This window comes from Salvelinus namaycush, chromosome 2 (assembly GCF_016432855.1).
Source record: "Salvelinus namaycush isolate Seneca chromosome 2, SaNama_1.0, whole genome shotgun sequence".
Lineage (NCBI taxonomy): Eukaryota > Metazoa > Chordata > Actinopteri > Salmoniformes > Salmonidae > Salvelinus > Salvelinus namaycush.
The window spans coordinates 72,649,585-72,672,980 of record NC_052308.1 but is presented as its reverse complement, the minus strand read 5'-3'; the positions used below and the strand labels follow the sequence as shown (position 1 = coordinate 72,672,980).

General features: G+C 47.0%; 2 protein-coding genes across 2 annotated transcripts in view; one reads left to right on the top strand and one right to left on the bottom strand.

Annotated features, from left to right (window-relative positions):
* The window catches only part of LOC120018089 (lysosomal alpha-mannosidase-like), a 15,654-nt gene extending 5,781 nt beyond the window's left edge, over window positions 1–9,873 (top strand). The window contains exons 4-23 of the mRNA XM_038961072.1: window positions 142–335; window positions 998–1,130; window positions 1,688–1,833; window positions 1,943–2,142; window positions 2,320–2,440; window positions 2,855–2,933; window positions 3,716–3,825; window positions 4,003–4,110; window positions 4,186–4,302; window positions 4,456–4,644; window positions 4,886–4,983; window positions 5,206–5,326; window positions 5,496–5,614; window positions 5,932–6,033; window positions 6,164–6,251; window positions 7,041–7,121; window positions 7,269–7,493; window positions 7,731–7,880; window positions 8,274–8,376; window positions 9,054–9,873. Coding sequence (XP_038817000.1) covers window positions 142–335; window positions 998–1,130; window positions 1,688–1,833; window positions 1,943–2,142; window positions 2,320–2,440; window positions 2,855–2,933; window positions 3,716–3,825; window positions 4,003–4,110; window positions 4,186–4,302; window positions 4,456–4,644; window positions 4,886–4,983; window positions 5,206–5,326; window positions 5,496–5,614; window positions 5,932–6,033; window positions 6,164–6,251; window positions 7,041–7,121; window positions 7,269–7,493; window positions 7,731–7,880; window positions 8,274–8,376; window positions 9,054–9,157 — 2,588 coding nt within the window. The 3' untranslated portion in view covers window positions 9,158–9,873. The remainder of the gene's footprint in view (window positions 1–141; window positions 336–997; window positions 1,131–1,687; window positions 1,834–1,942; window positions 2,143–2,319; window positions 2,441–2,854; window positions 2,934–3,715; window positions 3,826–4,002; window positions 4,111–4,185; window positions 4,303–4,455; window positions 4,645–4,885; window positions 4,984–5,205; window positions 5,327–5,495; window positions 5,615–5,931; window positions 6,034–6,163; window positions 6,252–7,040; window positions 7,122–7,268; window positions 7,494–7,730; window positions 7,881–8,273; window positions 8,377–9,053) is intronic.
* Window positions 9,375–23,396, bottom strand: LOC120018095 (tRNA (guanine(26)-N(2))-dimethyltransferase-like). The gene is made up of 16 exons (XM_038961084.1): window positions 23,249–23,396; window positions 21,606–21,992; window positions 18,133–18,370; window positions 17,427–17,614; window positions 16,455–16,570; window positions 16,225–16,337; window positions 15,884–16,032; window positions 15,659–15,742; window positions 15,496–15,565; window positions 15,263–15,397; window positions 14,118–14,203; window positions 13,903–14,011; window positions 13,714–13,790; window positions 12,921–13,040; window positions 11,430–11,547; window positions 9,375–10,371 (listed from the first exon to the last, which is right to left on the bottom strand). The coding sequence occupies exons 2-16, from the start codon at window positions 21,974–21,976 to the stop codon at window positions 10,303–10,305; spliced, it is 2,043 nt and encodes a 680-aa protein (XP_038817012.1). The 5' UTR covers window positions 21,977–21,992; window positions 23,249–23,396; the 3' UTR covers window positions 9,375–10,302.

The following is a 23,396-nucleotide window of genomic DNA, read 5'->3' as shown; positions in this document are numbered from 1 at the left end:
GGTGGTGTTATTGAACAGATGTAAATTGCTATTCAGAGGTTATAAACAGTTATAACCCCTTTAACCTGTGATTAAGTCATATTACGTTAAATTTATCTTTATTGCTGTTTTCATCACTTTTGTCCCCCTCCGTCCTCTCAGGGCGGTTGGAGTTTGTGAACGGTGGCTGGTGTATGAGTGACGAGGCCACCACCCACTACAGTGCAGTCATAGACCAGATGACTATGGGCCTGCGGTTCCTCAACGATACGTTCGGACACTGCGGTCGCCCCCGCGTCGCCTGGCACATCGACCCCTTCGGACACGCCCGCGAGCACGCCTCCATGTTCGCACAGGTACGGGTCATATTCATTAGTGCACACAGTAATGTTTCTTATTACTGGTTGGTCCCTCCCTGTTTTGGCCAGAATACAACCCACAATCTCTTGTCTTGTTTCCTACCTCACAATATCCTGTCTGTCAGCCTTTCTCTGTCTATTCTTGCCCAGGTAAATCTCTTCCACTCCTTTTTCCATCATGTCTTAATCCATTGTCTGAATAGATCTAGTACAACCATCCAAGACTCTCGTCTGTTGAAAGGTTGTCAGTGTCAGAAGGTTCTTGTGGGCTCCCAAGTTGGGAATAGAAGTGGGGCAAAACAAATGTAGTCAAAGTTTTCCATGTCAGAAATAACACGATACGAGTCTCCCTCATCTTTCCATTCAGTTCAAAGGTCAGAGGGACGATTAGAATCCTTACTGTGTTCATTGTATTGAATGGGTGGCAGGTAGCCTAGCGGTTAGTGTTGAGCCTTGGCCCAGTAACCTAAAGGTTGCTGGTTCGAATACCCGAGCCGAGAAGGTTAAACATTTAGAACCAAACTCTAATTTTCTCCAGGCGGCGCCATACTACCATGGATGACCCTGTAAAACAACACATTTCACTGCACCTACCCGGTGTGTGGGACAAGAAACCATGTTGTGTGTGTGTTGTATTGACTGATGGTTCTCTGTTCTAGATGGGTTATGACGGCTTCTTCTTTGGTCGTCTGGACTACCAGGATCGTAGCAGGAGGATGGTAGCCAGGGAACAGGAGATGTTGTGGAGGGCCAGCGAGAGCCTCACCCCCCCTATGGCTGACCTCTTCACGGGTACTGACCTTTGACCTTCAACCTCTAGCAATATAGCAACAGCTTCACGTAGTCGTTCCATTAGATATTTTCTGTCATATTGCTCACAACCTATTCAGTTTTTGCAATAGACCTGGGATATCCCATTTTCTTCATCAATATTACTCTTTCCCTTTCGGCACTAACATCTGTCCTCTCTCCCCACTCAAGTGTAGTCTATAGTCTAACACCCGTCTCCCCGGTCAATGTTTAGATGGGATACAGCTTGTGTGAAATTGACGTCAAAAGTGTAAGTTTCCCTAACCTGCTACGAAAAGTCAATTTTGACGAAAGCTGTATCCCTTCTAGACAAAACCCCTCTCCCTTCATCAATACTGATCTCACCTTCAACCCCTGACCCCTAGCCACCGCTGTAGCCTAACCCAGCTCCCTCTCCCATAGGTATCTTCCCTAACAGGTACGACCCTCCCGACGGCTTCTGTTGAGACCAGTCATGTGATCAAACCTGACCTGACCTCCCACCTATGAACCCTGACCCCTAGCACCCCAGTAGCCTAACCCAGCCCCCTCTCCTCCAGGTATCCTCCCTAACGGGTACAACCCTCCGGAGGGATTCTGTTGGGACCAGTCATGTGACGATCCACCAATCAGAGACAACCCTGATCTGGAGGACTATAATGTTGACGATGTGGTGACCAGGTTCCTCCGCATCGCACAGGCACAGGTTAGAGATGAGACACACACGTACAGGTCGACACACACATACAGGTCGTTCACACACACACAGGTTAGTCATAATAATAACACACTCTCTCTCTTCTCCCCTGCACCAGGCATTGGTGTATAAAACCAACCACATCATAATGACTATGGGGTCAGACTTCCAGTATGAGAACGCCAACCTGTGGTACAAGAACCTGGACAAGCTCATTCGCTACGTCAACCAGAAGCAGAGTAATGGCTCTGAAGTCAACGTTCTCTACTCTACACCCTCCTGTTACCTACAGGAGCTACACAGGGCTAACCTCACATGGTACTATACCACTATATTAACTATATGATGCTGTTAGAATACTATAATAAACTATGTTTAGCTAGTCAGAGTAACGGCTCTGAAGTCAATGTTCTCTACTCCCTCCTGTTACCTTAAATTATGTACAGGTCATTTAAATGTTCTCTCTCTCCCCCCCACCCCCGACCCCCCCGTCAGGCCTCTAAAAGGGGATGATTTCTTCCCCTATGCTGACTCCGCTCATGACTTCTGGACAGGATATTTCACCAGCCGTCCAGCCCTGAAACGCTATGAGAGGATCAGCAACAGCTACCTGCAGGTACACTACTCAAACCTCAGACAATGGCTTTGTCTGAAAGCCTCAAAACCGTGATGTGTCATGGATAAGTTGTGACTGACTGACTGATCTACAAGTCATATTGAGCAGTTATTGATGATGTAAGGTGATTTGTAGATTAGTCAGTCTCGACTTGCCTTTAAAGTTGGCTGTATGTCGAACGCGGCCATTGATTCCTCCTCATTGGAGGAGGAGGTCGAAGGGGAGGGACTTGGAGCCTCTTCTCCAATGAGCTTTCCAGAGGGAGGTGAGGAATCATGGATTTGACAGCTTGTACACTTTTCATACAAAGCCACCAGACATTCACTAAAGGATGACAGTTGAGTAGTCCCACACTGAGGCCATGTCTGGAGACTTGGTTAATGCATCATTCCTCTCCTCCCTCTGGTTTCACAGACGTGTAATCAGCTGGAGGTCCTTGGTGGTCCCATCTCAAGGAAAGGTCCCTTTGGAGCTGGAGACAGTGACACCCTGAGTAAGTGCCTAGTGTACACACTTTCATCACATTCAAGTGCACTACTTCATCATCACTACATGAGTTGACTAAGCCTAGTGGCAGTCAGACACTGTTTCAATGTCCATACTAGCCTCCTTCTTATTAATACTAGCATCCTTCTTATTAATACTAGCATCCTTCTTATTAATACTTGCCTCCTTCTTATTAATACTAGCATCCTTCTTATTAATACTAGCATCCTTCTTATTAATACTAGCCTCCTTCTTATTAATACTAGCATCCTTCTTATTAATACTAGCCTCCTTCTTATTAACACTAGCCTCCTTCGTATTAATACTAGCCTCCTTCGTATTAATACTAGCCTCCTTCTTATTAATACTAGCATCCTTCTTATTAATACTAGCATCCTTCTTATTAATACTGGCATCCTTCTTATTAATACTAGCCTCCTTATTAATACTGGCCTCCTTCTTAATACTAGCCTCCTTCTTAATACTAGCACCCTCCTTATTAATACTAGCCTCCTTCTTATTAATACTAGCCTCCTTCTTATTAATACTAGCCTCCTTCTTAATACTAGCCTCCTTCTTAATACTAGCACCCTTATTAATACTGGCGTCCTTCTTATTAATACTGGCGTCCTTCTTATTAATACTGGCCTCCTTCTTATTAATACTGGCCTCCTTCTTATTAATACTGGCCTCCTTCTTATTAATACTGGCCTCCTTCTTATTAATAAGCTTGAAGCGGATTAGAGGACGGCGAGGTTGACAGGGAGTGTTCTGTGTTGTGATTGCTAGAAAAGGCCATGGCAGTGGCTCAGCATCACGACGCCGTATCCGGGACTGAAAAGCAACACGTTGCTAACGACTATGCTAGGAGACTGGCCAACGGCTGGGCACACTGCCAGGTACCTACCGTGTGTGTGTGTTCTTTCTATTGATCCATACAGTCTCTCTTGTTAGATTAACTGTGTATGATTGACTCTCCATCTGTCTCTCCCCAGTGTGTGGAGGACTATAGGACACAGACTAAATAAAGAATATTACTGTACAGGGTGTAACCTCTCTCATCCCCTCTGTCCCAGGTGTTGGTCAGTAACACTCTATCCTCTCTGAGTGGATCATCTGCTCCTCGTGTTTACTGTGAACACCTCAACATCAGTGTGTGTCCCCTCACAGAGACCAGCAAGAAGGTAACACGCACACGGGCACACTCACAATCCTCTTTGGTTCCATGTTAAATTCCGTTTTCCATGTTTCTCTGTCAGTTCTCAGTGAACGTGTACAACCCTCTAGCTCGTCCAGTCAGTTGGCCAGTCAGACTGCCAGTCAACGGGACAGCCTACAGTATCTCAGATCCTAAGGGCAAGGCTGTGGACAGTCAGGTTGGTCTGTCTGTTCTGATAATGGTTGTCATATGTAGTTGTTCAATAACCTTTGTTATGACAGTTATGTATTGTGTGTGTATTTGCGTTTTGTGTACGACTTGTGTGTTTGTCCGTTCCGTAACCCCCCCCACTCTATCCCCACCCCCTCAGGTTGTCCCAGTGTCCCAGGCCACAGCGGCGGTGCGAAGGGGCAGGGGGTACGCTGTCAACGAGCTGTTGTTCCAGGTTCAGGCCCCTCCCCTGGGCTACAGCACCTACTCTGTCTCCCTGCTTCAGAACGGGCCTCCATCTCCAGAGTCCTCTCCACTGCCCAGGGCTCCCAAGACTGTACAGAACAAGGTCTGGGTCTTATGCCTGTACACAAACTTACTTTTTACTATGAAAGCAAATATTTGATGTATTGATATCATGTCATCAATGGAGACGAATATTCCAAAATGTATAATGTCTCCATTAATGAAGACATATCAATGTATAAACTCAGTTGGAAAAGGGTTGTTTTTAGGTTTGGAAAAGTATTGTATCTAGGTTTTTAGGTTTGGATGTCACCTGTTCTGTCAATTTGACGTGTCTCCTCTAGTTTCTCAGGGTGACCTTTGACCCAGAGACGGGTCTCCTCAGCAGCCTCAGTAACCTGGAGACACAACAGACTGTCAAACTGTCACAGAACTTCTACTGGTCCGTACTACTTACTCTCTACCTCTCCATTTCCCTCTACCCTTCCCTCTCTCTACCTCTCCATTTCTCTCTACCACTCCTTCCTATTCTCTATACCCTTCCATAATTATTTCTCCCTCAGTCTCTCTCCCCATCCTTCCCTTCTTCTTTACTCTCACTGTGTGCTAGCATTGTTACATTGAGGGATTTTCTGTCATCTTTGCTCTGTGTATGTTTCTCCAGGTACAACGCCAGCGATGGTAACAACTCAGAGAGTATTCAGATGTCAGGGGCCTACATCTTCAGACCGAACACCTCTACCCCCTTCATCATCAGCAAGACGGCTAAGATAGAAACACTACAGGTACCTACTACATCATACTTCATGTAGTGTATTTACTTGCATGTGTTTCAATAATTCAATATGCAGAAGACCCACTAAACATTCAAGAGATTCATTCCAGTCATCTCACAATTTCTTGTCTCCGCCTTAACCCCCTCCTCCTGTCTTATGCCCCCCTCCTCCCCATCAGAATTCCGTGGTGCAGGAGGTGAGACAGTGGTTCAGTCCCTGGGTCTCTCAGGTGGTCCGTCTCTACACAGACAGCAGGGCTCTAGAACTGGAGTGGACTGTAGGCCCGGTGCCTATAGGGTGAGGAAGGGGCTCAGAGCCACATGGGGCCTGGTCACAGATAATACACTGGAAGGAGAATGGCGTGTTATTGAGACAGCCTGTGCATGTCTGGCAGTAGGAGTGAGTCTTTAACAGACTAGAAAGTATTCCTGTACCATAGATCAGTGTATCATGTTCTCTCCACCCCCCCCCCTTCTCTCTTTCTGTCCCCCCCTTATTCTCTCTCCACCCCCCCCCCCCCCCCCCCATTCTCTCTCTGCCCCCCCCCCCCTTCTCTCCCCCCCCCCCCCCCCCCCCCCCCCCCCCCCCCATTCTCTCTTTCTGCCCCCCCTCAGTGATGACCTGGGTAAAGAGGTGATAAGTCGTCTAGACAGCAGCATCAACTCCTCTGGTGTCTTCTACACAGACTCTAATGGCAGAGAGGTGCTGCAGAGACGGTGAGGAACCTGTGTGTGTGTTTACCAAATCTATGCATCAGTATGTGTTGATGGAGTACTGTATTCCAGTAGTATGTGTTCAGACACATACAGTATACACCCTAATGCGTTGTATATCTGTCTCTGACAGGAAAGACTACCGCCCCACGTGGAACCTGAGGCAGTCTGAGCCAATTGCTGGCAACTACTATCCAATCAACTCTAGAGCTTACATTAAGGTGTGTTTAATTGGTCATACACCCATGTCTGCCACTCCCTCTTCCTTCTCATGATCATGCACTTTCCTTTCCTCCTCTTCCCACTTAGTTTATTTTTCTGCGGAAGCCTTCTGGTTCAAAACGCTTGACTCTCCCTCCTGTTCTCTTCACTCTGTTTTACAAATTCATGTGATATTATCTGACAATAGTAAATCGTGACTTACTGTCATGAGAATTATTAATCCCAATGATAATAACAATCAATAGCTTTGACCAATCCCCGAGGTTTGTAAGACCATGGGTTTAATAATAATTAGGCAAAGACTCAGCTTATGCAAAAGGTTAGTACAGTTTATTCACGAGAACGTTCTGCTGTCCACAATACAAAGACATCCATTTTATAGCAGCGCACATACTTCCACACAAACAGCAGATATCATACACACATACATACACACCAACAGTAGGTATCCTACGCACATACTAAATCAATACCCAGCCGACAAAGATTAGGGACCGTGAAAAGCACTCCCTGTCCTCTCCCAAATCTCTGTGGCCCATAGCCAAGGTCGGCACCGAAGCTTGCTCAGACAGTCTGTGTTTAAGATACTATAGAAACATATTGTACAGATATATTGTTTTACCCTAATTCTGACTAAAACAACACACATAATTACAATAAATGTTACTGATTAAAACTACACACATTAATAATAATTTTATGATTCTAATCAATTTCATGGTTTCAGGGTGGAATATTCTAATCATTCATTTATAAATTCCATCAACACTTACACTGTGTGTGTGCAGGATGACAAGGACCAGCTGACTGTAGTGACGGACCGTTCTCAGGGAGGCGGCAGCATTCAGGATGGATCACTGGAGATCATGGTAACATACACACACACTCTCATTTTTCATGTGTTAGCTTTTTGGCATCAAAGACATCTGTTGTGTTTCACACATCTCACCTCTTTCCTCCGGCTCCACACCTTGTCTATCTTTGTGCCTCACATTTATCACTGTCACATCTGACAGCTCCACCGTAGGTTGCTGTACGATGACGTCCGGGGTGTAGGTGAGCCCCTCAATGAGACGTCTGACATTTACCCAGAAGGCCTGGTGGTTCGTGGTCGCCTCCTCCTCTCCCTCAGCCCCCCTGCCACGGCCGCTGACACACACCGCCCCCTAGCACAGGAAGTGGTACTGCAGCCTCTCATCACGTTCACCGACGGAGAGCTGCACCCTAGTACCAGGCTGGAGGTGAGAGATGGGCTCTATCTCAAATGATTCTTTCTTCAAGTTCTCCTTGCCTCTTTATCAACTGTATTGGAGAAGGTCCCGCCCCTCAGGCCTTCTTCTCCAATGGATTTTGAGAAAGAGGTGAGGAATCTAGGAAAGGAGGAGGCTGATTGAGGAACAGTTATCAGCCCTGCAGATGAAATACGTGTCACTTTGGACTATTGAAATTAACCCTGTTTAACTATTTCCCCCCCTTAGTTCTCTGGCCTACAGGCAGTGCTGCCCCCTGCTGTTCACCTGTTGACAGTGTCTCAGTGGGACCAGGACTCAGTGCTGCTCAGACTGGAGCATCAGTACCAAGCCTCAGAGAGCAAGGAGCATTCCCAGCCTGTTACTGTTAATCTGCAGGTTAGTGATATGTAACACTGTATATACACACACACCATACAGAGACTGTGGTTCTAAGGCTGGAGCACCAGCAGCAAGCCCAGGAGAGCAAGGAGCATTCAGTCTCACTGTCAGGTTAGTGGTGAACACACGCACAGTGCTGCTCAGACTGGAGCATCAGTATCGGGCTAGGGAGAGCAAGATGAACTGTCAACCTACAGGTTCAGAACACACACGTATGCATATGACCCATAAACAAAGTGAAACCTTTTACTAATACCATACATTCCTGTCTCAATGTTATGTAACAACTGTTATTCACAAGTTAATTCATTTCAAACCACTTTGAAAACAATGTAGATATTGAAGTTACTGGCAGATGGTCCAGTCACTCACACACTGCTCTCTCTGTAGAAGCTGTTCTCCACTCTGGACGTGCTGGGCGTGTCCGAGATGAACCTGTCAGCCAATCAGTGGAAGGATGAGATGACGCGTCTGGACTGGAAGGCGGAGTCAGGTACACATCACACAGGTCTAACAAACTCCTTCAACTCTGCTTCCTCAGCCCTCTAGGACGAGTGAAGACCGCTGACCTGCTTTATTGTAGCGATTCCATTGTGAAACTGGGCTTGTTGCTCTGTTCATTGCATTGTGAAACTGGGCTTGTTGCTCTGTTCATTGCATTGTGAAACTGGGCTTGTTGCTCTGTTCATTGCATTGTGAAACTGGGCTTGTTGCTCTGTTCATTGCATTGTGAAACTGGGCTTGTTGCTCTGTTCATTGCATTGTGAAACTGGGCTTGTTGCTCTGTTCATTGCATTGTGAAACTGGGCTTGTTGCTCTGTTCATTGCATTGTGAAACTGGGCTTGTTGCTCTGTTCATTGCATTGTGAAACTGGGCTTGTTGCTCTGTTCATTGCATTGTGAAACTGGGCTTGTTGCTCTGTTCATTGCATTGTGAAACTGGGCTTGTTGCTCTGTTCATTGCATTGTGAAACTGGGCTTGTTGCTCTGTTCATTGCATTGTGAAACTGGGCTTGTTGCTCTGTTCATTGCATTGTGAAACTAGGCTTGTTGCTCTGTTCATTCCATTGTGAAACTAGGCTTGTTGCTCTGTTCATTGCATTGTGAAACTGGGCTTGTTGCTCTGTTCATTGCACAGAACTTGATGCCTGTTGTCTCCGTTTGCCTCAGGTGAGATGCCCCTGCCGAAGAGAGGGGGAGACCCCTCTGTGTGGGAGGTGAACCTCAAGCCCATGGAGATATGCACCTTCCTGCTCCGTGTCAGGCAGAGATAGTCAATCACCAACCTCCATTCCAGAACTAGCCAATGACCAATCAGCACTGCAGTAGCAATCAACCAATCCCTGTGGCTTAACAATTATGAACTCACTGCCTTGATTGGATGTAAATAATTTGGGGTCTGAGTACATGAAGATGATGAACAGGATTATCATGTTTCTTGTCATAATTCAGTTGACAGGAGTGGGTTTTAAAAACCTTCTATAAAAGAGCTTGAAGCATAAGAACAATCCCTTTATTGTAATATTACAGTGCCAAAACCACAACCTTCCATTTCAAAGACATTTTCCAGAACTACTTATTGTTGATATGTTAGTGACCAACTATTCACACACACCTGTTACCAATATATATTTTCTACAATGCTGAGTGAATATTCTGTGCCATAAGTGATTTTTATTTATCTCGAATGCGCCTTTCGTAATTGAATGCCTTTTTAAAAATGAGTGGTTTAGGCTGCATTTACACAGGCAGCCCAATTATGGGCAAAAGATCCAATCTGATTGGTCATAAGACCAATTAGTGGCAAAAGATCAGAATTGAACTGCTTGTGTAAACACAGCTTTTGTGTTAAATCATAGTGATCAATGTGCAGCTGATATTAAACCCAGTGTGTATTCACTCACCCATTCCTCCACATGATTACAATGGAAGTCAAAGCACATAGGAAATTATACAAGTTGTTATAAAAATGAACCATCAGTAAAAGCTATTTTTCACCAGAACAAATGAATTCTCCACACTTGCATTAGACTGTCACAACAGTCATAAATAAAACATAACTGATGCTTCACTTCAGTATGAAGCCAATATGTGGATTTCCAATACAGGGCTAACTAGACATCCCATAATGTTGTGGAATGAAGTTGCCCATAGATGCTGATCTTGGGTCAGTTTTGCATTCTCCCCACTAATGGTAATGTAGAGGATTGGGGGAGGGAGAGCTGATCCTAGATTTGTACCAAGGGGCAAACTTCACCCCGGAGTTCAACGTTAGTTATGTCTGGGGCCTGGAGTTTCACCTGGTTGCTTAGCCATGATTGTGTCCAGTATACCTTACAGTGGACAGATTCTGCTGAGCTGGACATGAGGATACCAAGTGGGAGGGAAGAAAAGAGAGGAGGAAGGACTCGCTCCACCATCACTCCATCTTGTCAGTCTGTTGCGGGTCATGGGAGTAACAGCATTTTTCACCGTGTGTGCATTTCCCCTGGAGAGAGGGAAAGGGAGAGAAGGGGGCAAAACGTATATGCATTGTTATGCAAATCATACGTAAGACATCAATGAGGGGCTATGTGTCCTATGGAAAATAATGAATGACATAGAAGATGTTCCACTAGCGGAGTGGAACTGACCTTCCATGGCATTGCATCATTTCCCAGAGTTGATCATCTCTTTTACACCATGGCTGGAATGTAACATATTCACCACTAGAAATGTGTTCAACATCCACTGAAGTAGCCAGCAAGTTAACTAGATTGCTTGGTTACCAAGGCAACTACTGTAGCTAACAGACCTGCTAGTTTAGCTAACCCAACCATCAGTCTTAGCTGGCTATTATGAAAATCAAATTAAAACAATACCAATACTTTTCCCAATTAGACTTACTTTAAAAAGCAGCTCAAACAAAATATGTATTGCCCTTAAATTATACCGTGTGTTATAGGAACTATTGCAAGCTCTAGAATGCCCTTCAAGCCAATAACCAGTATTTAACAATGCCCGTTTAGAAGGTTTATTATTGTGTGGAAAATGTATCCGTAATAATAGCTGAAGTGTTATGATTCATAATTAATGAGCCACTGTCTGTTGCTGGGGAGATAGAACACCTTGTTCTCTGGTAGTGTACGGTTACTATGCCGACAGTGTTATTATGAAAAGAACAGAGTGTGCTCACACCCTTCAGAACATTTCACCAAAGAGAAAGCTCCTGTGAAACATTACTGTGGCTGCCTCTACACAGGCAGCCACAGTCTCATAGTTTTCTACTAATAGCCTTTTTGACAAATCAAATCAGATCTTTTCACATCAGATCTTTTTTTAGAGCTGGTCTGATTGGTCAAAATACCAATTAGTGTAAAAAGATCAGCATTGGGCTGCCTGTGTAAACGCAGCCTTACAATTCTACTATGTCTATATGGTTATTGTGGGGTGTTTCCCTGTACCTTTCTGAACCTTTTGCAAGGAAAGCTCTTGTGACTTCCTGAATCTTGTGTAATGCAATGCCTAGCGTTACAGGGTGTGGTGAGGGAAACAGTGCTCCCATACCTTCCTGAACCTCTTGCAGGGGAAGCTCTTAAGCTGAGTGGCGTCTGTGATCTGGTTCTTCCTCTTGTTTTGACCCTGTTTCCTCCTGTCCTCCAGGTCGGATGAGATACCTCCACCACTAGGAGAGAAAGACACCAAATTGAGACAGGATATTTTTGCAGAATTCTCCGTATACAACGGAAAACACCAAATAATGCATGCAGAGCAGATACCCACTAATTATCAAAACCCAGAAAAGAGACGTTAAATTCTACAACCACCTAAAAGGAAGTGATTCCCAAACCTTCCATAACAAAGTAATCACCTACAGAGAGATGAACCTGGAGAAGAGTCCCCTAAGCAAGCTGGTCCTCTGTTCACAAAAACAAACAGACCTCAGAGCCCCAGGACAGCAGCACAATTAGACCCAACAAAATCATGAGAAAACAAAAAGATAATTCTTTCCAATGCGTCAAGTAATTAACAAAAAAATAACTAGAATGCTATTTGGCCCTAAACAGAGAGTACACAGTGGCAGAATATCTGACCACTGACTGACCCAAACTTAAGGAAAGCTTTGACTATGTACAGACTCAGTGAGCATACCCTTGCTATTGAGAAAGGCCGCCGTATGGCTCTCAAGAGAAGACAGGCTATGTGCTCACTGCCCACACAATGAGGTGGAAACTGAGCTGCACTTCCTAACCTCCTGCCAAATGTATGACCATATTAGAGACACACATTTCCCTCAGATTACACAGACCCACAAAATCCAATTTTGATAAACTCCCATATCTATTGGGTGAAATACCACAGTGTGCCATCAGAGCAGCAAGATTTGTGACCTCAAGAAAAGGGCAACCAGTGAAGAACAAACACCATTGTAAATACAACCCATATTTACTTATTTTCACTTTGGTACTTTAACTATTTGCACATCATTACAACACTGTTTCGACATATGACATCTGAAATGTCTTTATTCCTTTGGAACTTGTGTAATATTTACTGTTCATTTTCTATTGTTTATTTCACTTTTGTTTATCTATTTCACTTCCTTTGGCAATGTAAATATATGTTGAAAGACAGAGAAAAGAGAGAATATCGGGAAGAACACAGTAAGAGGCAGGTGGAGACCGCAAGAAACAATGGGGAGAGGTTTAAACCAATACTGTATAAATATTTATTTAGCTAACTTCATGTTGAGATCATCATTAATAAGTGTCTGAGGGTCCGTACCCAGCCTTGGCGCGGGCCTTGGGCCCCCAGCTGGCCTGAGGTTTAGAGTTAGAGGTCAAGGACGGGGGTAGTATTAATTAGCGTATCCTACCCAGCATTGGCACAGGCCTTGGGCCCCCAGCTGGCCTGAGGTTTAGAGTTAGAGGTCAAGGACGGGGATAGTATTAATTAGCGTATCCTACCCAGCATTGGCACGGGCCTTGGGCCCCCAGCTGGCCTGAGGTTTAGAGTTAGAGGTCAAGGACGGGGTTAGTATTAATTAGCGTATCCTACCCAGCATTGGCGCGGGCCTTGGGCCCCCAGAAAGGTTCAGGGTTCTCCTGGAAGCGGGTGAGGTGACGACGGCGGGACTGGGGATTGGCATCCTCCCTCACATCAAAACATGCTTGTAGACTAGAGAGAGAGAGAAGGAGACATGGGGGAGAGAGAAGGAGACATGGGGGAGAGAGAAGGAGACATGGGGGAGGGGGGGAGAGAGAGAGATGGGGGAGGGGGGGAGAGAGAGAGATGGGGGAGGGGGGGAGAGAGAGAGAGATGGGGGAGGGGGGAGAGAGAGAGAGACGGGGGAGGGGGGAGAGAGAGGGAAAGAGAGAGACAGGAGAGAGAGGGAAAGAGAGAGACAGGAGAGAGAGGGAAGGAGAGAGAGACAGGAGAGAGAGGGAAGGAGAGAGAGACAGGAGAGAGAGGGAAGGAGAGAGAGGGAAGGAGAGAGAGACAGGAGAGAGAGGGAAGGAGAGAGAGACAGGAGAGAGAGGGAAGGAGAGAGAGACAGGAGAGAGGGAAGGAGAGAGAGACAGGAGAGAGGGAAGGAGAGAGAGACAGGAGAGAGGGAAGGAGAGAGAGACAGGAGAGAGAGACAGGAGAGAGGGAAGGAGAGAGAGGAGAGAGACGGGGGAGGGGGAGAGAGAGGAAAGAGAGAGAGAGATAGGGGAGAGAGGCAAGACATGATGGCTTGTTTTCAATACACCTACCTTTCCCTAATATTCATCACTACATTATACCATCTCTATGTTAAACTCTACTGGCATCTTCATCTCCCAGGCAGTTGGTTCAGTCCCAGACTTACATGGGTTCAGTATTGAGGATGTGGTGAGCAGGGCTGCTCTCTGACAGTCTGTCTCTCTTCACTGGATTAGACTGTTCCTGCAGGATACAAGATAACCACCACATACAGTCAAATCTACACCTGGATTGGGACTTGGACTTTCAGTTTCATCCCATATTGAAATGGTTCCCATGGTGCATTGTGTCTTACCCAGCATCGCATGACGTCCCAGAGGACCCTGGGAGGAGCGTCCGTCTTTAGAGCATTCTTACAGGCATGAGACAAAGACACCCTGTGGCCCGCATGAAGCAGAGCCGACCTAGAGAGAGAAAGAGAGGGTGAGTTCAAGAATAGAGGGGGGGGGGGTGAGTTGTATTTGATGTAATCAGACAAGACAGTCATATGAGAGGGAGAGCAGGTCTGACCTGAATTGGAGCAGAGGGGGAGTGCTGCAGTGTACTGTGCTGCTCAGGTTGTCCAACGTGTAGTATAGAGGCACATCCTCCAGCTCCTGAACACACACAGACAACAGTTCAAGTTTGGACATTACACCTGGCTCATCTTAGGCAGACCTCAGATCAGCTGACCCTTTCTCCCAATCCTACCATTAAGAGTGATAACCCCAACCTAACCTCAGATCAGCTGACCCTTTCTCCCAATCCTACCATTAAGAGTGACAACCCCAACCTAACCTCAGATCAGCTGACCCTTTCTCCCAATCCTACCATTAAGAGTGACAACCCCAACCTAACCTCAGATCAGCTGACCCTTTCTCCCAATCCTACCATTAAGAGTGACAACCCCAACCTAACCTCAGATCAGCTGACCCTTTCTCCCAATCCTACCATTAAGAGTGACAACCCCAACCTAACCTAAGATCAGCCGACCCTTTCTCCCAATCCTACCATTAAGAGTGACAACCCCAACCTAACCTCAGATCAGCTGACCCTTTCTCCCAATCCTACCATTAAGAGTGACAACCCCAACCTAACCTCAGATCAGCTGACCCTTTCTCCCAATCCTACCATTAAGAGTGACAACCCCAACCTAACCTAAGATCAGCCGACCCTTTCTCCCAATCCTACCATTAAGAGTGACAACCCCAACCTAACCTAAGATCAGCCGACCCTTTCTCCCAATCCTACCATTAAGAGTGACAACCCCAACCTAACCTCAGATCAGCTGACCCTTTCTCCCAATCCTACCATTAAGAGTGACAACCCCAACCTAACCTCAGATCAGCTGACCCTTTCTCCCAATCCTACCATTAAGAGTGACAACCCCAACCTAACCTCGGATCAGCATCAATGGAAGAATCTCAACTGCATACTCCTCACCTCTGACCTTCTCCTCACCTCTGACCTTCTCCTCACCTCTGACCTTCTCCTCACCTCTGACCTTCTCCTCACCTCTGACCTTCTCCTCACCTCTGACCTTCTCCTCCAATGGGTTTCGAGAAGGAGGAGAGCAGCATGCAGTTGAGAAAAGGCCCCCCATGTCTTATCCCACGTAATAATAGAAAGTGTATTTCAGACTGCTTCTTGTAGACCTTTGACCCCTAACCTCTCACCTCTGTGACCATGCTGAGCATGCCCTCTATGCGACGGGCGGTTCCAAAGCGGGACGGGTTCCCAGACACGGCAGATAGAACCTTCTGAACGAAGCTCACGTCATGGAGGGCCTCACCCCAGATAGGACCACCCAGCTACAGAGGAGGAGGGAGAGACGTGTCGGAGAGAATGCGTGAGAAAGTAAGAGACCGTGTGTGTGTGTGTGTGTGTGTGTGTGTGTGTGTGTCCTCACCTGGTGTCTGTGTCCACAGTGTTCACACTCTGCTCCGACCGGCGGTCCAGTGGCTGCAGAGTACTTTATACTGAAACACACACACACAGAGAGAGAGAAACATTAACACACAAAAGTTCCCCAACTCGACAGGAATAACCCATATAGAGAAATAGTGTCTTACTGTTTTCCCTGAGTCGTCCTCTTGCCCAGTCGTTGTAAGTGGAACGAGCCACAGCCTACACAGTTATACACCAACGCTTGTTTACTGAAACACAACATCAAATCAATCAACACGTCATGACCGGCGTAACGTCATCATATCTTCAGAATAACAACTTTAAAGTCCGTTATGAAGACTTTATGTCTAGATAAAGTATTGTTACAGTGTGTGTGTGTGTGTCCATACCTTGCTGAGTTTTTGACCATGGCCTGTCCAGTGTGTACCCTGACAAACACTCGTATGTAGAAGTCCACACTGACACAGAGCAGAGGGTGGATGTACCGCTGGTACACATTAGCTCTCTGGTCCAGACTATGCAGGATGATACGCAGAGCCTGGGGGAGGAGGGAGAGTTATGAGACAAGCTACACAGCTAAACTCTCAAACTGATATTCTAAATGTATTCACACAACTTTCCTAAATGTTCCTTCTACTACACACGTATTCTACCAACAAGGTTGTACTTGCATCCAGTTTCAGTTGAAAATACACGCTGCTGGAATACAGTTCAGCCCAGCGTTCCTCACCATCTCATGACAGTACTTGGCTTTGATGGAGACAGAGCCGTATTTGCTGTAGCAGGTCTCCCCACTGTTACCAGCCATCACAGCCATGTCAGTACACGTCACACACAACAGACCTGGGGGAGAGAGAGAGACGGCTTTAGGAAAACCACACTGGAAAACACACCCAATGTATCTGTCGCTGACACATAAACATGTTCAGCAGAGAGGTTAACTGACGGACATCTACGGACCTCCTTCACCGACGGCCTGGACGGCGGCATCCAGGAAAGGGGCGGGGCTTCCGTAGGGGTCCAGGTCTATGACATCATAGCGGTCCTTCTTCCCCCGCATCTCATACATCAGCATGCTGGAGGAACGAGACAGGGAGGGATTAACATGATGGAGGAACGAGACGGGGCGGGATTAACATGCTGGAGGAACGAGACGGGGCGGGATTAACATGCTGGAGGAACGAGACGGGGCGGGATTAACATGCTGGAGGAACGAGACGGGGCGGGATTAACATGCTGGAGGAACGAGACGGGGCGGGATTAACATGCTGGAGGAACGAGACGGGGCGGGATTAACATGCTGGAGGAACGAGACGGGGCGGGATTAACATGCTGGAGGAACGAGACGGGGCGGGATTAACATGCTGGAGGAACGAGACGGGGCGGGATTAACATGCTGGAGGAACGAGACGGGGCGGGATTAACATGCTGGAGGAACGAGACGGGGCGGGATTAACATGCTGGAGGAACGAGACGGGGCGGGATTAACATGCTGGAGGAACGAGACGGGGCGGGATTAACATGCTGGAGGAACGAGACGGGGCGGGATTAACATGCTGGAGGAACGAGACGGGGCGGGATTAACATGCTGGAGGAACGAGACGGGGCGGGATTAACATGCTGGAGGAAAGAGACGGGGCGGGATTAACATGCTGGAGGAACGAGACGGGGAGTATTTAACATGATGGAGGAACGAGACGGGGAGGGATTAACATGATGGGGGGGCAGAGGGAAGGAGAAATAGGTGGATTGAAAGAGAGGTAAAGAGGGAGAGAGATTGAATAATAGGGAGAAAGAAGAAAAGATAAATGGAGAGTGATAGTTTGACTCCGAGAAGACTGTCTGAGTGAGCAAGCACATAAAGAAAAAAGAAAATAAGAGAAGAAAAGAATGAGATAAAGGAGAGAGAGAGAGAGAGAGAGAGAGACCAACCTGGCGTCTCTCTGGCTGGCCTGCAGTAGGTGTGTGACCCCATTGTGCTGGGCATTGCGGGCGATGAGGGCAGCAGCCTTGGCTGAGAAGTCGTTAGCCGTGACGCTAGATAGACCAGGCACCTCCAGAGCAAACCTCACAGAGCGTAGGCCAGACGCTGCCAGACCCTCCAACACACGCAGACCATTCTGGATGGAGGAGAACGGTAGGGTTAGAATACCAACACACTGGCAGACCATTGTGGAGAGAGGAGAATGGTAGGGTTAGAATACCAACACACTGGCAGACCATTGTGGAGAGAGGAGAATGGTAGGGTTAGAATACCAACACACTGACAGACCATTGTGGAGAGAGGAGAACGGTAGGGTTAGAATACCAACACACTGACAGACCATTGTGGAGAGAGGAGAATGGTAGGGTTAGAATACCAACACACTGGCAGACCATTGTGGAGAGAGGAGAATGGTAGGGTTAGAATACCAACACACTGGCAGACCATTGTGGAGAGAGGAGAATGGTAGGGTTAGAATACCAACACACTGGCAGACCATTGTGGAGAGAGGAGAATGGTAGGGTTAGAATACCAACACACTGGCAGACCATTGTGGAGAGAGGAGAATGGTAGGGTTAGAACATGGATGCAAGCATACATACATACACACACACACACACACACACACACACACATCTACATGCTTTTTCATACCTGACAGCGCTCCCCCACTGAAGCAGTTACGACTGGCTCCTCTCCTCCTTTCTCCCCTGTCTGCATCTCTGTCTCCTCGTCAGCTAGATTGACCACCACCCTCTTCTTCTCCCCTGTCTGCATCTCTGTCTCCTCGTCAGCTAGATTGACCACCACCCTCTTCTTCTCCCCTGGCACTACCACCTTCACCCCCCTCCGGGACATCTGCTCCCGGGCAAACTCTGTAACCACCGCACACCTGGAGAGAAGGGGGGCAAGACGGAGACATGAAGCAGGTATACCTGTGATGAACAACCAGCTAGCTACCATAGCCTGAGCCATATTTATTGTACCTTCATTTAACTAGGCAAGTCAATTAAGAACAAATTCTTAATTAATGACGGCCTACATGTAAAGCCCCCCTGGTCAAACCCTCCTCTAACCCGGACGATGTTGGGCCAATTGTGCACCGCCCTATGGGACTCCCGATCACAGCTGGTTGTGATACAGCCCGGGATCGAACCCAGGTCTGTAGTGGCACCTACTAGCACTGTGATGCAGTACCTTAGACCGCTGCGCCACTAATTTATTTGATCTGAACAAAATTATAAACGCTACATGTAAAGTGTTCCATGTTTCATGAGCTGAAATAAAAGATCCCAGAAATGTTCCATACGCACAAAAAGCTTACTTCTCAAATTGAGCACAAATTTGTTTATATCCCTGTACCATCCTTTGCAAAGATAATCCATCCACCTGACAGGTGGCATATCAAGAAGCTCATTAAACAACATGATCATTACACAGGCGCACCTTGTGCTGGGGACAATAAAAGGCCACTCTAAAATGTGCAGTTTTGTCACACAGTAATGCCACAGACATCTCATGTTGAGGGAGTGTGCAATTGACATGCTGACTACAGGAATGTCCACCAGAGCTGTTGCCAGAGAATTGACTGTTCATTTCTCTACCAGAAGCTGCCTCCAACGTCATTTTAGAGAACTTGGCAGTACATCCAACCGGCCTCACAACCGCAGACCACGTGTAGCCAGCCCAGGACCTCCACATCCAGCTTCTTCACCTGAGGGGTTGTCTGAGACCAGCCACCATGTCAGCTGATGAAACACCTGAAGAATTTCTGCACCAACTGTCAGAAACCCTTTCAGGGAAGCTGATCTGAGTGCTCGTCGTGCTCACCAGGGACTTCACCTGACTGCAGTTCAGCATCGTAACTGACTTCAGTGGGCACCTTCGATGGCCACTGGCACGCTGGAGAAGTGTGCTCTTCATGGATGAATCCTGGTTTCAACTGTACCGGGCAGATGGCAGACAGCGTGTATGGTGTTGTGTGGGCTTGCAGTTTGCTGATGTTAACGTTTTAAACAGAGTGCCCCATGGTGGTGGTGGGGTTATGGTATGGGCAGGCATGAGGTACAGACATCGAACACAATTGCATTTTATTGTTGGCAATTTGGATGCACAGAGATACCGTGATGAGATCCTGAGGTCGATTGTCGTGCCATTTATCTGCCGTCATCACCTCATGTTTCAGCATGATAATGCACGGCCTCATGTCGCAAGGATCTGTACACAATTCCGGGAAGCTGAAAATGTCCCAGTTCTTCCATGGCCTGCATAGCCACCAGACATGTCAGCCTTTGAGCATGTTTGGGATGCTCTGGATCGATGTATACGACAACGTGTTCCAGTTCCCACCAATATCCAGAAACTTCACACAGCCGTAGAAGAGGAGTGGGACAACATTCCACAGGCCACAATCAACAGCCTGATCCACTCTATGTGGAGGTGATGTGTCACGCTGCATGAGGCAAATGGTGGTCACACCAGATACTGACTGGTTTTCTGATCCACGCCCTTACCTTTTTTTTAAGTATCTGTGACCAACAGATGTATATCTGTATACCCAGTCATGTGAAAACAATAGACTGGGGCCTAATTCATCTATTTCAATTGACTGATTTCCTTATATGAACGGTAACTCAGTAAAATCTTTGAAATTTTATGCATGTTGCGTTTATATTTTTGTTCAGTGTAAATACATGGCTCTGACCATTGCTATACTTTCTTCACAGATTCTGCTCTACATAAGCCATGTTAAATGCAGTTCCTTCAACTGAAGGTTTACAGACCCATAGGAAAACATCCAAATTGCAATGTATGCATATATCCCATAATATGTCCAGGGATAAGGTACATGTTGAAAACGCAGCCTTGAGCTGAACGTTGGGCCAGCTAAGGGATAAAGGACCAGTAGGGGTGTATGAACGTTGGGCCAGCTAAGGGATAAAGGACCAGTAGGGGTGTGTGAACGTTGGGCCAGCTAAGGGATAAAGGACCAGTAGGGGTGTGTGAACGTTGGGCCAGCTAAGGGATAAAGGACCAGTAGGGGTGTGTGAACGTTGGGCCAGCTAAGGGATAAAGGACCAGTAGGGGTGTGTGAACGTTGGGCCAGCTAAGGGATAAAGGACCAGTAGGGGTGTGTGAACGTTGGGCCAGCTAAGGGATAAAGGACCAGTAGGGGTGTGTGAACGTTGGGCCAGCTAAGGGATAAAGGACCAGTAGGGATGTGTGAACGTTGGGCCAGCTAAGGGATAAAGGACCAGTAGGGGTGTGTGAACGTTGGGCCAGCTAAGGGATAAAGGACCAGTAGGGGTGTGTGAACGTTGGGCCAGCTAAGGGATAAAGGACCAGTAGGGGTGTGTGAACGTTGGGCCAGCTAAGGGATAAAGGACCAGTAGGGGTGTGTGAACGTTGGGCCAGCTAAGGGATAAAGGACCAGTAGGGGTGTGTGAACGTTGGGCCAGCTAAGGGATAAAGGACCAGTAGGGGTGTGTGAACGGTGGGCCAGCTAAGGGATAAAGGACCAGTAGGGGTGTGTGAACGTTGGGCCAGCTAAGGGATAAAGGACCAGTAGGGGTGTATGAACGTTGGGCTAGCTAAGGGATAAAGGACCAGTAGGGGTGTATGAACGTTGGGCCAGCTAAGGGATAAAGGACCAGTAGGGGTGTATGAACGTTGGGCCAGCTAAGGGATAAAGGACCAGTAGGGGTGTATGAACGTTGGGCCAGCTAAGGGATAAAGGACCAGTAGGGGTGTATTAACGTTGGACCAGCTAAGGGAAAAAGGACCAGTAGGGGTGTATGAACGTTGGGCCAGCTAAGGGAAAAAGGACCAGTAGGGGTGTATGAACGTTGGGCCAGCTAAGGGATAAAGGACCAGTAGGGGTGTATGAACGTTGGGCCAGCTAAGGGATAAAGGACCAGTAGGGGTGTATGAACGTTGGGCCAGCTAAGGGATAAAGGACCAGTAGGGGTGTATGAACGTTGGGCCAGCTAAGGGATAAAGGACCAGTAGGGGTGTGTTCGGAAGTGCACACCAAAGCAAACTGTATGAGAGTTTCTATTGGACAAATTCAGGTAGGTCCCTCTGTTCCGTTTACTTCCTAGTGAATACGCCCCATCAGACAAACTCACGTCAGATCTCTGTTGAACTCCTGCACAGGGTTGTAAAACACCTCGTTGGCACTGGGAAACAATATGGCCGCTTTGCCCTCCCTGACAACTGTCTCCCCTGGCAACAACCCCGTTGTCGGGGGCATCTCCTGGTCAGGTGTTGAGGCTGCTGGAGTTGGGTTCAAGCCCTCCATTGGGGCTCCAGAAGTAGGGGGCTGAGGCTTGGTGTCTACCCCAGACAGGGTGGTGTTAACGTGTGGATCCTGAGGGGCCCTGTGGGCCTCCATGGTTCTCAGTCCCCTGTAGGCAACACTGCCAACTGTCCTTAGAATCCTCTGGTGGGTGAAGGGTACAGTTAAGAGGGGGAGTAGCCGAGCGGTGATGATCAGCATAGGGCACTTCTCAGTCCTGGAAGAAATGACAACAATGTGTTATAATGGTCAGTTGGTACAGACAGCCATTGATCATGACCACCAGTTCCATTACATTACACATAAGAGTCATCAGACGAAGGCGTCTACTGTCCGGGGGAGTTTTGTTAAGAGACCAGATGCTCGTCTGAAAATTAACATGCATTGCTTGCAGTGTACAGTTAGTGTAAATTTTGCATTTGTTTAATTATTTTGATGTCATATGAAAGTCATGGGTTTTACGTTTCTAGAACCATATTGCAATTGAGAATCGATTCACGTTTAGATGGAGTACTTGGCTGTCAGGGCCAGTAAATTATACCTCTGAAAATAACATAGGTCTCCTTAAGGAGTCAAGTTAGAGTACAAGTTGGAACCCTGACCTGTCCACCGGACGTGCTACCTGTCCCAGACCTGCTGTTTTCAACTCTCTAGAGACCGCAGGAGCGGTAGAGATACTCTTAATGATCGGCTATGAAAAGCCAACTGACATTTACTCCTGATTATTATTTGACCATGCTGGTCATTTATGAACATTTGAACATCTTGGCCATGTTCTGTTATAATCTCCACCCGGCACAGCCAGAAGAGGACTGGTCACCCCTCATAGCCTGGTTCCTCTCTAGGTTTCTTCCTAGGTTTTGGCCTTTCTAGGGAGTTTTTCCTAGCCACAGTGCTTCTACACCTGCATTGCTTGCTGTTTGGGGTTTTAGGCTGGGTTTCTGTACAGCACTTCTAGATATTAGCTGATGTACTAAGGGCTATATAAAATAAACTTGATTTGATATTGGGCGAGGTTACACAGTGCTGTTGGAAAAACAGATATTGGTTAGACTTAGGGCTCTTCCTCCACAGTTTAAACTAGAGCATGAACTGACAACACACACAGAAAATTAGCTGTTGGACAAAGACTGTTAGCTAAACCATGGCTTGAAGCAAAGATGATCTATTACGTTAATGATGCCTGAGCTGAAGTCAGAGCAGCTTGCTAAGGTAGCAAGCTAGCTACATAAACCAGGGCGCACCCCCTTCAAAGTAGTCAGAGCTTGTTTTGTCTGAGAGAAAAAAAGACACCAGCAATCTAACTAACATTGAACATTCACACCGTAAAAGTTATGATAAAACACTTGCAACTTTGACATGCTGACACCGGCTAAGTTCACAATGCTAGCTAACTGACTGCATTGAAATGAGCCGAAGCGCTTACAGGCTAGCTACCGGTACTTAGCTATCAAGTAAGATAAAAACGATTACCTTCTCTGCGGCGCACTTTCCCAAGTTGACAACTTAAAATGTAGCTGTATTTGATGATTTTAGATATTTACTGTATGACAACGGTAATAACTCACTAGCTATTTGTTGCAAAACTCAAGTTAACACATGGACGTAGACATGCATGGAC